The 15,008-nt window shown below is 45.7% G+C and overlaps 1 protein-coding gene across 1 annotated transcript in view; it reads right to left on the bottom strand.

Moving 5' to 3' along the window:
- Positions 1–4,994: 4,994 nt before the first annotated feature.
- The window catches only part of HS3ST4 (heparan sulfate-glucosamine 3-sulfotransferase 4), a 234,364-nt gene continuing 224,350 nt past the window's right edge, over positions 4,995–15,008 (bottom strand). The window contains exon 2 of the mRNA XM_046667832.1: positions 4,995–5,631. Within this exon, the coding sequence (XP_046523788.1) occupies positions 4,995–5,631 (637 nt within the window). The remainder of the gene's footprint in view (positions 5,632–15,008) is intronic.

The following is a 15,008-nucleotide window of genomic DNA, read 5'->3' as shown; positions in this document are numbered from 1 at the left end:
TCTCTGCCGTTTCGCCTTCTTAATCACCCAATCTTGTACTTTTTATATCTTTCATTTTGCTAGTGTCTACCTCTTGTGCTTTAGTCTAACTCTGGAGCGTGAGAATAGTCCTATGATTGAGGCAAAATGCTGCTGAGGATGGTCTTTAATGCCGCAAGGACTTGGTGGTGTCTCCTTTGCCTTAGTTAGTTATCATCCCACCCCCGACCCCGGTTTCATGTTTCCACAGCACCTTGGGCATCCCCTCTGGTAACTCTGTAAACCTCTACCGTACCTATTTCTTTCACGTCCATCTTCCCTACTTGGCTGGGAGCCCTGTTGAAGCAAGTCAGCTTTGCTCTCTCCACATCTCTTTCAATTGCCACTTGGTCACTCTGTACATATTTGTGGAATAAAAGCCTGAATGAAACATGATTGACTCTACAGCAGTGCTGTTTTCCTGTATCAGGGACACTGGAGATTCTTGCCTATTTTCTATCAGTGGACACACATTTCATACATTTTCTCGGCCTTTATTTCCCACCTTCATGACAGATGATGTACTATTATATTTCACTATTAAAAAAGGGGTTTCATGTACATCTTATATGTGAAAATGACACATCCTTACCCCCCTGAGAAGCTGGAAATCGTATGAACTCATCTCTCCCCGCCCCGATTTGTTACACAAAGAACCTGAGGAGATTCCCCAACCCCACTTTATTTTCAGAAACGTGTGAGACCTGCTCCCAAGCACCTGCCCTGGTTCTCACTCTTCTTTGTCTTCCATCTAAACTTTTAGGAGTCAGAGCTCCAGGTACAGAATTCACAGCCTGGAAGCCTGAAAACTTCACCCCTATTGCCATCTCAAGAGGATCTGCTTGGCCCTGTGTGAATGAGCCTTGGTGCCTCGTTGTATCTAAGAGAACCTTGAGTGTGGAGCGAGGGAAAGGCCAGAGTGAGAACCTGTCTGTGTGTGGGGTGGGAGGAGGGTCCTGACCCGGGTAGGAAGAAGGTTGTGTATTTGAATGCCTGAAATCCAGCCAGGTCAGGGCTATGTATACACAACTTTGCTTCTGGCCCTAGCTTTGAGAAAAATCGGCGGTGCTTCACTTTCTCTTAGCATTTTCATAATTGTCCAGTTTGAGTAAAGACATACCTTTGGAACACTATAAAGACATATTGTTCTGGAAGGGGTATCTAATCTCCTCCCTTCTCTCTTCCTCCTTCTTCATCTCCTTCATGATCATGATTATGATCACCATCTTCATCACCATCTCCTCCTCTTCCTCCTCCTTCTTTATCTTCTTCATGATCATCATCAGCATCACCATCATCATCATCACTTCATCACTATCTATTGAGTCGATGAAGTGTTTTATTCTTTTCACATGTCTAATCATCTATTCATTCATTTTGGTCATTACAGAAACTCTGTATAGTAAACCAGTAAGGATTAAATATGCCTATTTTAGAGATATGAAAATTAAGGATCAGATAGATAATGCTACTTGTCCAAGACACAGATAGTGGCAACAATAAACCCAGCTACCTTCCTCCTGACAGTAGTCACACAGTTTTCTTTGGGGAACAAGGAGGTTGAGGATGGAAAATGAGAAAGGGCAGGAAAGACAAGCAGCTGGAAGAACCAAAGTGTCGAGATTGTAAAGAAGTGAGGCTCAGATTAGGACTCCTGGTCCAGGGTACTGAGCAGGCCACTCTCCTGAACTTAAAATTTGATCTGAGAGGCCCCTGAAGGTTGCAGGGAATTCTCAGTGAACAGCCACATCTTTACTACTCTGAAGCTGTGGTTTTCATATAGTCTAAAGATAAATGGGGCTGCTGAATGTATTTGTTATTATCGTTGCTATTTTTTGAGCTGGTAGGCCTAAATACAAGGTCAAGGCTTCCATACCTTTGAGGTATAGAACGATACTGGCATAAAGAGATTCATACAGGAACCATGACAGCTGCACCATTTGGAAGGTTGAATTCTCCCTTTCTTGTCTCTGAACCACGTGCAGCAAGCTTTCCAGAGCTGTGAATCATCCATTCAAGGGAAGGGAGGAGAACAGAAAATTAAACATAATTATGCTTTACTAATTGAAATCAAATACAAAATTCAATCTCCTATGAGTTGCAATGCTCATGTTTAAGTAGGGTGGAAGTATTATTAACCTGACTCTATTTTAGCAGGTTGACTTAGCTTTTCTGGATAGGAAATAATTCTTTTGTTGAATTTCCCTACTGAAGAAGGGGACACGGCTTAGTGGCTCACTCTGAGTCACAGGGATCAAGCTAGAGCAGACATTGTGGAAAATAGAACTTAAACATGTCAAGTTTGCATTTCTTTTCAGAACCATGAGCTTTCAACCATATCGCCAAACAGACCTTTAAAATAAAAATCCTCAAGATCTCAAGGCTTAGGCTTCTGCTCGATTTCTCCAGAGAATTTTAGCCTACGGTTACATGCAAGAGTGTATGAATACTTTAAGAGGGATCCCCCACTTTTATTTCCCAGGTCAGAATGGCTTATTAACCATCAGCCAACCATATTAAAAATGGATTTGCTTGTCATATTTATGTGAGGACACATACTTACTAGGTTTCTTTATAAGCAGCACTTAAGGTCTTGATGTTCTGGGTTTACGGGGACAGGTAGACAGCCAGGGAGGTGGAAAATGGAGAGTAGGTGTGACTGAGGGGCTGATCAATGTGTGTCTATTCAGGATAGAAGAGATGAAGGCAGCCTAGAGTAATGGTCATTCTTAGCTGGCATAAAAACATCTGTAAAGCTTTCCTACAAGAGATGCTCCTTTGACCCCCTAAGGGACAATCTCACTCCTTACCTAGCTGCCACTGAACTCCAAAAGAGCCCATGTTCATCCAAGGAAGCCAGAAACCCTGAGGGCCACTTTTCTTGGAAGTAATCCCCACAAAAGCATAAAAGGATGGGAGGGAGGATGAGAGGATAAAGAAAGACACAGGTAAGACTTTCTTCCAGTTGTTCTCAATCCCAGCTTCCATAAGCATGTTTTTGAAAGGATGGATGCCTGGGCCCCACCTAGAGATTCTGATTCCTCAAGAAGTCTGAAATGGAGCTCAGGAAGCTGTCGCTTGAAAAGCTGCACAGCTGACTCTGGTGTGTAACTAGACCCACTCCTTTCTCTGCTTATAAAACAAGGCCCCAAATGAGCCAGCCCACAGGACACTCTTCTGAACAAGAAGGAATTTTCTTCCTTCAAACAGGGGTATGTGTGTGTGTGTGTGTGTGTGTGTGTGTATTTTTATCTATATCTTCTTTTACTTTGGTAGTGAAGGAATACATGTTACTTTCAGTTCAATATCCACTTTCTTATCTGGAAAAAAATTATGTGTAAGGTTGTTCCTGACTCGGGCCTGTCAGTCCATTCCTTGCCGGGACTGGTTAAGATAAGGAAAGCTGTACCCCTTACAGGGACCACTTCCTTTGTGCTGTTTCAAGAATCCTCCTGCCCTGCAGACAGGATTCCCTGGAAGATTCTCAAATCTGCGTCTTTCTGGCCATATCAGAGACGGGATACTCCCAGAATTCGAGGGATGGGGGTAGGTGTGGGGATGGAAGTGACAACACAAACACGCCATCAAAACCCGTTAATCAGGTTGCATTAAGCTTTATAACAACACGGTTTTCATTTAGCAGGAGAAATGACAGTTTAATAACAGCTGAACAGATTACCTCCCCCACTCATACATATTTCCAATTTTACTAGAACAGTTCCGGTTTTGGAGATCTGTGAACAGTGCTTCATGTCGAATGCTGTGTTTTGATGGAATCGAATGAATGGAAGGGACACTTTATTCAGCAGCCCTTGATGGGGTGTCTGCAGACAGCCCTTGCGCTCCCCTACCCCCATGAACTGCATCTGACAAATGGAGTCAGCCCTTTTGTCACTGCCCCAATATGTGCCAGCTCTGAAAACAGCAAAGGAAGTGTGAGACGACTGTGAGGGGGGAATGGTGGGGCAAATAGAAGACAGGTGACTGGTCCCCTCCTCCTTGTGCTGCTAAGGGTTCTTCATAACAAAAGATATGCCAACTTTCGGGTCCTTGCCCCTCTGGGGACCCTAAAGGACAGAGCCCACCCCAAAAGCATGACTCAGAACCATGGTGCTGAGAGAGGGTCTTCAGGTGCAGAAACCTCCCACCAAGAGGACTGGCTTTCTTTTTTCCCTCCCAGATGTGGCACTCGTCTTTCCCAACTTCAGGGATCTGAGGTCAGCTGCAAGCACACTGCTCTGAGAGCAGCCCTGCGGGCCTCAGTGTAACACCAGGGCATATGCTGGGCTTCTCCACAACCTGGGCTGCTCATGAAGAGAGAGACTCAACCCTCCTTAGAGGGCTCTTAGAAAGAAGGCTTCCAGGGGTATTGGCTTTTTTTGGTGAGGAACGTGCATGCCTCTGCCTTCATAAGATGAAGAGAGAGGAAGTCGAAGGGTTGTGGGATGAGACCTTTAAAGAGAAGGCTAGAGACACCTTAGAGGGAGGACCTTGCTCCTTCAGAGTCCTGGAGCACTCAGCCACAATTAACATTCTGGGGAGACGCCAAAGCGGACGTTTATACAGCAGGGGCCTCTGCCAGACACAGGGCTAGAACTCAGGCTTCCCAAAACAAAGTGAGAGCCCCCAAAGGGAGACCTTCCTTTCTTTTTTATCACCTAAACATTCATGGCACTGTCTCTGACTTTGACAGCTATTTGTTCCGTCTTCAGACTCTATTAACTAGCAGAAGACGAGAATTAGCAGTGGATTCTGGTGGCTATCTGGTCAACCATATGCTGCTGGTTCCTCTATGAGGATGCCATGGGATCCATCCCTTTGCCTAAGCCAACAGCATTGGAAGTATTCCTGACTGGATAATGGAGGAGATCTACTTGGCACTCTAGCAAGGCTGAGGTTGCAGACCCTGGGAGATTCAGGACTCAGGTAAGGAGCCTCCTTAACTATTCACTTGCCTTCCCTCCACATCTCTAGCCTCATTTGTCACCCTCTTCCTGTTCCCACTGGAAATCTTGGCCAGTCATTTGGTAAAACATCATGTTGAAGGGTTTGTAGAATTTCCGCAGTCTGTGGATCACATCTGGGTCGATGCGGGGATGAGTCCGACCTTTGCTCTTGCCTAAGCACCTCGGGGCACTGCTGTCTTCCGGCTTCTTTAGGCAAGGGAACCCCTTGGTCTTGTTGAAATAGAAATGTTTCTCAGTCACAACACGCTTGAGGCCTAGAAAATCCTGTACTTTGGCCATTTCCCCAGCGGGGTCCACTATGAGCCGCTCGCCACTGACGAAGAGGATCTGAGACAGCGGGAAGTACTGGAGCCAGTTTTCCAGGTGCAGAGCGTAGATCCCGATTCGAATGGCGCTCCAGGAGGCGTCGATCAGCCCCAGGGTCCGGTTTTTGAAGGCCAGCACCTCGAAGGTGGGGATCTCCGGTTTCTTTGACAGTGTCTGGGTGTAGTCAGAGATGGCCCTGGTCACGGGGTCTCTCACCACCACGATGAGTTTGATGTCCTTGGCCATGGAGTGGATGCGCTTGGGAGCCTCACTGGTCACAAAGTAGCTTGGCGTCTTCTCCATGGTTATCTGTCCATCCAAAGTCTTAGGCATCACATTTCTGGAAGAGGGAAGAAAAGGAAAAACCCTGGTTATTCCTATCCAGAAATATTTTAACTTTGGTATGAAATGTGTGAGATAAATAGCCTAGTGGGGAAGCTACTAGATAAAATTCATTGATAAACACTTGGAAGTTCTTTTTAACTATATGTCTCAGTATAGTTCTGACTATAGTATTGTCAGAAAAGGCAGCAAAAGGCTTACGCGTTCATTCTCGGGAACCTTATTCACCTGGCTTAAATCGCCGCTCCTCCTCTGACCAGTTATGTTTAACCCAGATATACTCTTAATTTCTCTATGTATTAGTTTTATAATCTCTGAAATGGAGATAATAACACCTACTTCACACGGCAGTGTAAGGATTAAGGGAGATCATGCTTGTAAAGCGTTTAGCACAGAATCTGGCATGTGTAAGAGCTTAATAAATCAAGGATATTATTATTGCTGTAGTGGCTTTCTGAAAATGTTTGAGCTCAACAAGACCTCAAAGATTATCTAGTCTAGGGATTGGCAGACTACAGCCCTCCTTCTGTTTTTGTAGGGCTCGCAGCTAAGAAGGACTTTTAATCTTTTTCTTTTAAAGATTGGCACCTGGGCTAGCAACTGTTGCCAATCTTCCTTTTTTTTTTAAGGATTGGCACCTGGGCTAACAACTGTTGCCAATCTTTTTTTTTTTTTTTCCGGCTTTATCTCCCCAAACTCCCCCTGTACACAGTTGTATATCTTAGTTGCAGGTCCTTCTAGTTGTGGGATGTGGGACGCTGCCTCAACGTGGCCTTACGAGTGGTGCCATGTCTGCGCCCAGGATCTGAACCCTGGGCCGCGGCAGCGGAGCACGGGAACTTAACCACTCGGCCAGGGAGCCGGCCTCCAGGACTTTTAATCTTTAAATGGTTGGGAAAAAACCCCAAATAATAATAATAACATTTTGGGATGCGTGAAAATTATACGAAATTCAAATTTCAATGCTCATAAATAAACTTTCATTGGGACATACCTACACTGATTCCTTTATGCGCTGTCTGTGGCTGCCTTTGCAAGGCAACAGCAGAGGGGAGTAGTTGCAACAGAGACCATATGACACACAAAGCCAAACATATTTACTATGTGGTTCTGGAAGAAAACGTTTGCTGACCCCTGACCTAGTCCAAAGGCATCATTGTGCAAATAAGGAAACCGAAGCCCAGATATAGAGAATCACACGGGCTTCGTGACCTCAGGAAATTGAATTACATCCTCGAGCCTTATTATCTTCATTTGTAAAATCCTCAAACTTACCTCAAGTTCAGGTGAGAATAAAATAACATATAATATGAAAGCATCTAACATAGGTTTGGTTCTTTTTTGGGATTTCTTCTTTCTTTGCTCCCAAAGTTCCCCAGTGAGCCAGTGGCAGACCCCACACTGGGGCCCACGCCTCTTGGTTTCCTTGCCCAGGTTGCATTTCTAAACCCACCCCTCCATCCTTGTTCACCTTCAGAGTGGCCTTGTCTTATCTGGAAGCTTCAAGATATTGAGGGAGTTTGATGCTCTTCATCCCCCAATCCCGATGTGGCAGGCCTGTCACCGACACAGCGAGGCTCAGGTCTATTACACAGTCAATCTGCTATAGTCACGTGCAGACCAACGTTAATTGACGATAAACCTGTTCAATACCTGTCAGGGCAGCAGGCCATCTGCCCCCATGCGCTCCATTAAGCCTATTCATTTCCAAGCCTTGCACCAAAGTGCTACGTTTAGGATTACACAAGCCCTCTTTGTTACGACGACATGCTTTTAAATGTCTCAGCTAATAAAACTTAATGCCGACGCACATCCCTCAGCTTCCTCTACCATAATTAAATTTATTTACTATTGCGTGTGTGGAGAAAGAATGACTTTTCTTTTATCTCTAATTCACATGCTCTGTCAATAATTAATTGCTACTGGGTTTTGAGCTTTCTCAGCAAGCACTTTTATGAGGCAAGAGGAATTTGCCTGGTAGAGAAATTCACACAGAGCTGGAAGTCATTAGTGTATAACAGCTGGGCAGCATGAAGCTTTCAGATCAAAGCAACAGCCCCGGCCGGAATCATGCTCGTCCTGGACAAACATATTCTCCAAAGTATTTTGCGTGTCTTTGCGTTTGTGAGCCTGTTTTGCTCTCACCAGATTTAACTGTCTCATTTGGAGGGACAGGCCCAAGGAACATGGCCTTGGAGAGCCACATCTGCTCTGACTACCCATGTCACCTGGATGAAGGTACTCAACCCACTTTGAATCTCAATTTTCTCATCTACTAAACAGGGCTAATAAGAGTCCCTCCCTTACAGGATTGTAATGAAGATTAACTGTGATAATGCAGGTAGATCACTTAGCATAACGCCCAATTAATGTCAGAATTTTTTTAACGTAAGCCAGGTGCACCAGATCATTGGCACAAAAATTCTTAGAGAAGAGCAAGGAAAAAATATTTACATTTGACCAAATGGACAAGCTGAACAATCGGAACTAAGGAACTGATCTAGCAAAAACGTATATTCTGACTCAAGCTAATATCATCAACCACACTTTCCGATCTGGAGGCTGGTGACCAACGAGGGACCTCCTGTTAGCTCAGCTGGGACTGAAGGAATACACTGATGTCCTACTTTTATTTCAATGGAAGCAATGTATTCTCGTACTATGGAACTCATGTCATATTATGAAAATATTAAATAAATGTTGATGCAAAAAATACCTGAAGATAGTTATTTTTGCACGGCCCTTTCCAGATTTTAGTCCCTCAGATGTATTTTAGCTTGTATATTTTTTTTTTGCATTTTTGTTTAGCGCAGGAGCAGCTGCTCGGTTTTTCTTCCCGTTCGTTTCTCTGTTATTCATCTCTTAGACCTCAGTGTTTGTCTTTACCCTGTGCCCTGTTTGAATTTATCTCCTTCACTTCAGCTAATTGCCACAGTCTGTCAAGATCTTTGCGTATCTTGGGACTTTTATCTGAAGCAGCTAGGATGAATTGGTACCCAGCCTATAAGCCAGTGTGTGTAGGAGAGTAAGTGCGTGCCTAGCCCAGTGCCCAGTGCAAAAGGGAATGAGAGGAGCTGAACTAACTTTGATCATCATGTTACAGATGAATTAAACCATGCAATTTAGGAGAGCTCCTCCATTTGGGGCACACATGGTAAGACCATCACATTGAGCCAAGATACAACTGTTGTGGCATAAACTACCCAGGATTTTTGCCAGTAAGAAGATACCCTTAAGCTTCTCAAAATCTGTGAAGTAGCAGTATCCCTTCCCAAAACTGATTCTGAATCAGTTACATTCATTCATTCATTGGTTCCATAAATGCTCACTTCCATAAATGGCAATATAATAGTGAACAAAACAGACATCGTCCTTTCCTCCACGGACCTTCCAGTCTAAGTACCACATCAGATAAACGTAGAGCTCTTTATAGCATCATATAAATAACTATTTGAATCAACAGAGCAGGCATCATTATTATTCCAGTTTTATAGAGAAGGAACCAGGCTCAGAACCTAAAGATATTTTTCAAGGTCTCACTGAGTGCGTATGTCTTTGGTTTCTAAGCTCAGTGGTTTAGCAAAAGTAACTCAATACCAGCGTCAGTGCCTAGCACTTATTCCTGGTAAACAGCAGGTGCTCAGTAAATATCTGTTGAATGAATGAACGAACGAATGATGATAAGCCATTCATCTCCTGTCCTAAGGCGAGGCTTTTGTTGAGATTGGCTTTGTTGTCTTAATCTGCCTTTTCTCAGCCCTTATCCCCTCGCCAGTCTTCTCACCTGGCCCCTCCATCCAGCTTCTATTTCTATTTCTACACCTCTCCCAGTCTGCCTCTTCCCCAAAAACTAAAGGACGCAGCTCTCCTACTGGATGAGACCAGGGCAGGTAACAGATGGTGGAGGGCGGCCATGGAAAAGACACTGGGTTTTATTCTATCTGTGATGAGAAGCCACTGAAGAATATAGAAATGGACACTGTGATATGATTTACATTTTAAGAGATTTGTTTCTGGCTGCTTTGCTGAGAATGGACAGAAGTGGGCCAAGAGTGGAAGGAAAGCCATCTGCTAAGAGGCCCTTTCAGGAGAGCAGGTTAGAGATGGTAGTGGCCCGGATGCAGGGATAGAGGGCAACGTGGTAAGAGGTGTTCAGAATTGGGATGCATTTTAGAAGTAGGGCCAGCGGTCCTTCATGATGGGTGGGATGTATGTGCAAGAGAGAGAGTGTCATATAGATGACTCCAAGGTTGTTTGGCTGAGCTAACGTTTAAACAGTAATGCAGTGTATTGATGTGGAGAACACTGGGAAAGAGGCAGGTTTCGGGGGAAGGTACCAAGTCTGACTTTGGACTTGTGATATGAGATATCTGTTCCATACCCAAGAGGAGGTATTGAGTAATCATCCTGATACAGGAGTCTGAAGTCCAAGGGAGACCCAAGTTGGAGATGGACATTTACGTCATGTGTTCACTGTCCACCTGCCAGGGACTAGGGAGAAGGAATGTCTGACTCTTTACCTTCGCCAGTAGAAGAGGGGACCTGACCGTTGCCTATTTTGGGAGGAAAGGTATTTAGATGCTGGGCGTGCAGAGAAATTTTAAAAAATCCAATCACAAAGATTTTCACTAATTGTTTTTCATTCCCAGAGTCCTTGGTAACTACCTCTACACAGAGCTTAGAATAACGTCATAACATGATTTGTTCCCATGTCCTTCATGACTAGTCTCAGTTCTTCGAAGGCACGGGCAATGTTTTATTCACCTTTATGTCCCCAGGGCCAACAGTACCCGCCCCATGGTAGCTGCCCCATAACGCTCTGCGTTATTGGCTGAAAAAATGAACGGCATTCCAATAGAGACGTGGTCCCTGGCAGCCGGGAGAGCCGCAGCACTTTGCAGGGCATGGCCCCTCTAAGGAGGTTCTGCACACGGGGGTTCGGCGTTTGAGTTCCACGCCATCCCCGTCTGAAGACCATGCACTTCAGCGTGCACCATATGGTGACAAAACACGACATCTGGGCTTGGAACAGCTCGTTAACAGTATCTGGGGTGCTCAGAGCAGCCGTGACATCAGCGTCAACACACAGTCCTGAAGCGAGAATCCTTCCGCAGGATCACACAGCTGCTCTCACAGCCCCGAGTGTTTACGAGACACTCTCTCCAATTCGCTCGCCCTGCCCCCACCCCGCTCCACGGAGCGGGGCGCTTTGCTCAGCACAAGCCCGGTCCAGATGTGGGTCAGCATCTGGCAGCCTCACAGGAAACCACAATAACGGTAGTAATCATGACAATATTTATCATACATCATTTACTGACTGCTCACTCCGTGCTGTGTTTTGTGGTTGAGAGTTCAAATTCTGACGCCAGACCAACTCCTGTAAGCAGTTTCAGACATTGGACTCCACAGTCTAGCGCTTGAGAACAGACTCCAGACTTACTGAAGTTGGATCCACGTATTAGCTGTGTGGCCCCTGGCAAATCACTTAACCCATGTAATTTGTGTCTCAGTTTCATTATCTGGAAAACAGGCATGATGTTAATCATACACATTTCATAGGGATTTTATGAACATTAACTGAGTTAATATCTGAAAAAGGGCCTCACGTACAGCAGGTTATCAACACATTAGCTGTTAATTTTTGTGTGTGTGTGGAAGATTGGCTCTGAGCTAACATCTGTGCCAGTCTTCTTCAATTTTGTATGTGGGATGCCGCCACAGCATGGCTGATGAGTGGTGTGTAGGTCTGTGCCCAAGATCCTAACCCTTGAACCCCAGGCTACCGAAGTGGAGTGTGCAAACCCAACCACTATGCAACCAGGCCAGCCCCTAGCTGTTAATTTTTAAAACAACTTTCTTAAGAAGGTGCTACTGTTACCCCCACTTTAGAGATCAGCAAACTGAGGCCCAGTGAAATTATTAATTTGCCCAAAGTCACAAGAGGTGGAGTTGAAATTCAGTGCCAGCTCTGCCTCACACCACAACCCAGACTCCTAGTTACTGCCCAACAATGCTTAACCAGACTAGAGAGGCTCAGCAAGATTACACAGCTGGCCCAAGGTCACTCTGCTGGTAGGTGGTAAAGCTGAATCTTAAAATGAGACTCATTATGTGTGTTGTAAACATGGGCTGTCACCGACTTATTATTGGGAGTTACAGAAACCCAGGCCAGAATCCCTAGAAATTCTTGCCAAATCAAGCTACATCGTTCAATTTGTGATATCTCTCTCCGGGGCCTCCTCCACTGAAGCAAATGGATACTATCATGAATGCCGAGGGAGAAAGCGATCACCTGTGTTAGATGTTAAGCGCTCATTCTCTCCGGAAGGGTCAGCGGCACGGCTTGCCTTTGGCTTGCCTGAATTAGAGGTACGTGGGCACCTCACATTTTCCCAAATGCATTATCCAGGGGAACAAATGGTGCATAAATTAGCAATATTTTCTGAGTCTTCCTGATGAACTGTAACCCAAGAGAGTCGCGGTTAGAACAAGGGCAGGAGGTAGGGCCATCTCCTCTGCACTGAAGAAAGAAACTCACTCAGAAATTCAACGGAGCACCTGCTCAGCTGCCAGCTGAGCAAGGCAGTGTCATGTGTTGTCCCGGCTGAACCTTGCAAGTACTGATGGTTCACTGAACCCATTGTAGAGATGTGGAAACTGAGCCAGAGAGACACTGAACCGTGTCCAAGGACACACAGCCGGGACCTGGCCCTGCCCAGTTCTGTTGGAAAGTTCATTGTGCTTTTCAAACACAAATTCATGAATCCTGGAATCCCTGAAGGCAAAAAGCCAAACTATTTGCAAACTACGTTTCTTCTATAAAGACACCAGAAGAGCAGCATGCCTGGGGCCGCATGGCTCTCAGCCAGACTGAAGCCGAGGGAGAAGGGATGTTGAACTGATGCTCTGACCTAACAACTAACTCACTGAGTGAATTTAGGAGGAACTTTCCCTCCTGGACCTGTACAAGCAAAGGGCTGTGTTAACATGAATTCCCTCATTAATTCTGTCGAGTATTTATTGGTGCTTATTATGCAGCAGGTGTTGGGTATAGAGTGAGATAAAGCACACATGGTACCTGCCCTTCAGTAGACTAGAAGTTCTTTGAAGGATAGGCCTGAATATCCCAGCTTGCAGAGTGGTCTGTGGTTCACATGGGGCATCTCCGTGGTGGGCAGACATCTTTCAAAGAAATCCTATCCGCTGAGTCTCAGCCGCATTCCTGTGTGCCCATAAGAGGGAGGAGGGAGAGACAGAAGCAGGGGCAGGGGAGAGGAGAGGAGGAAGAGGAGAAGCAAAGGCTGAAGGAGATGAGAAGGGAGAGGAGAAATGCAGACCAGAGGGAGGAAAGAAGTGAGGAAGAGGAGGAGCAGGAGGAGACAGGGAAGATGAACCTGGGCTCTGAAGATACGCAAAGAATCTAAATGACCGGAAAAGAATGAGGAAAGCGTTCCAGTTTTAAATGACACACGACCAGCAGGTCTCAGGCGTGTTTGCTGTTTTAAAGTTTGGGCCAGGCAGGTACAGGTATGTTAGGACTAGAAGGTTTGTGATGGTCTTTGTGAGAGACACTTCGCTGAGGTGGTAAGAGCACTAGCCCTACTAAAGTAGGCTGAGAACGGAGACACTCATTGTTCCTCATATTACCAAGGAGTAAACTGAGACTCAGAGAAGTTAAGTGCCTTGTCTAAGATCACACAGCACATATGTGGCAGCGTTGGGATTTGAAATCCAGCAGAGCCTGGGCTCCTCACCACATTCAATATGATAAAAGACTGGAAGGTCCAGAGTGGAGCTAGAGCATGGAGGACGGGATAGGACAGCGACCTCCGGTGGAGAGAGGAGGGTGCAGCAGGCATTCGTACTGCGGGAGAGAAGCCCTGGTATCTGCAGGCGTGGACGTTGAAACGGTCTTGAGATTTGGGAGCTGGGATGTGGGAGAGATCAGAGAGATCCATATTTAGGAATTTCCTGCCTAATGGCTTTGACATTCCCAATGACAGAGGAGTAAGGTCATCTGCTAAGTTTGAGGCCTCGGGAGTGGGGTTAGAGGACTCAGAGAGAAGAGAATGGAGCTGGATGAAATATTAATGATTTACGGATTATGGTGACCTGTTGAGGAACTTTCCTGTGTTTTTGCCTCTGGAGACTCATCTGGAAGAAAAGGCAGGCCACTCATCACGACTCTCACTCCACCACCATCAGACATCCCTGTCTCCACAGAGGGTAGCCAGTCCTTTATTCCCAAGGCTTGGCTAATTTGGATCCCCTGGGGAGGGGAGCAGTTTATGCACAGACTGAAAAAATATCCGAGTGCCCTGGACAAACCCATTGAGTGAGAAGCCGTTACGTTTCAAAGACCTAGGCCTACCCCGGGGGTCCTGTCTCAGTGCTGTCAGCACTGCGGGACGGAGGGTTCTTTGTTGTGGGGGGGCTGTCCTGGGCACTGGAGGATGACGAGTAGCATCCCTGACCTCGACCCCCTGCATTCAGTAGCAGCCCCCAGTCATGCCAACCACAAATGTCCACGGACATTGCCAAATGGCCTTGGGGGTCAAAATCACCCCAAGCTGAAAGCTGCTTGTCTAACCAAACTGCCCGGGTGTAAATTTGGGCACTTATCATATGTAAGGCTTTGGACAAATTACCTAACCTTTCTGTGCCATTTTATGGGTGAGGATGATAATAATTGTGGTAGCAGTAGTGCATATCTCAGAAATTTGTTTTAGAAATTAAATGAGTTCCTGTACATGCCGCCTTTATTGCCTGACACATGATAAGCACCATCTAAGTGTCTGCTATCATTGTTGTCGTGGGTGTTACTCCACTGAGACAATGAATCTGCAGTAGTCTGGAGGCTGGGTCCCAACTCCTGGAATGGAGAACATCCGAAATTACTGAATACACTGGATTTGGGAAAACTGTGTAGATGTTTGTGTGGATGGGTGCTATGTGCTGAGTCTTTGAAGACCTTCTAGCCAAGCTTGGCACAGAGAGGGTGGGGCCACCAACAGTCAAATCCCATATACCCAAGATTGGGGCCATTTCCTATGTCCCTGGGCTGCTCCACAAGAGGTGTCACAGGTAGTTCTGAATAGTGATCAATAAAGGACTTCTGTTCAAACTAGCCATATGGGTTTCAAGCCAGGTTTAATTTGTATTAGAACAAAAAATTTTCTTGAAACCCAAGGGTCAAGGAGTAATTTCATCTGTTTGACACAAGAGAATTATCAACGGGCATTGAGTGCCCAGCTGAAGCTGGAAACCATAATTTGAGCTGACAATTATCTACTCAGTGCTCAGGGGCCAGGTGTACATTCAGGGATTGTGCCAGGCAGGTGTGGCAGAATGACCAGAAACAAGGAAATTGAGGAT

Source organism: Equus quagga, chromosome 7 (genome assembly GCF_021613505.1).
Source record: "Equus quagga isolate Etosha38 chromosome 7, UCLA_HA_Equagga_1.0, whole genome shotgun sequence".
NCBI classification, from domain to species: domain Eukaryota; kingdom Metazoa; phylum Chordata; class Mammalia; order Perissodactyla; family Equidae; genus Equus; species Equus quagga.
Note: the sequence above shows the minus strand (reverse complement) of the source record. Positions and strands in the feature narration are given on the sequence as shown.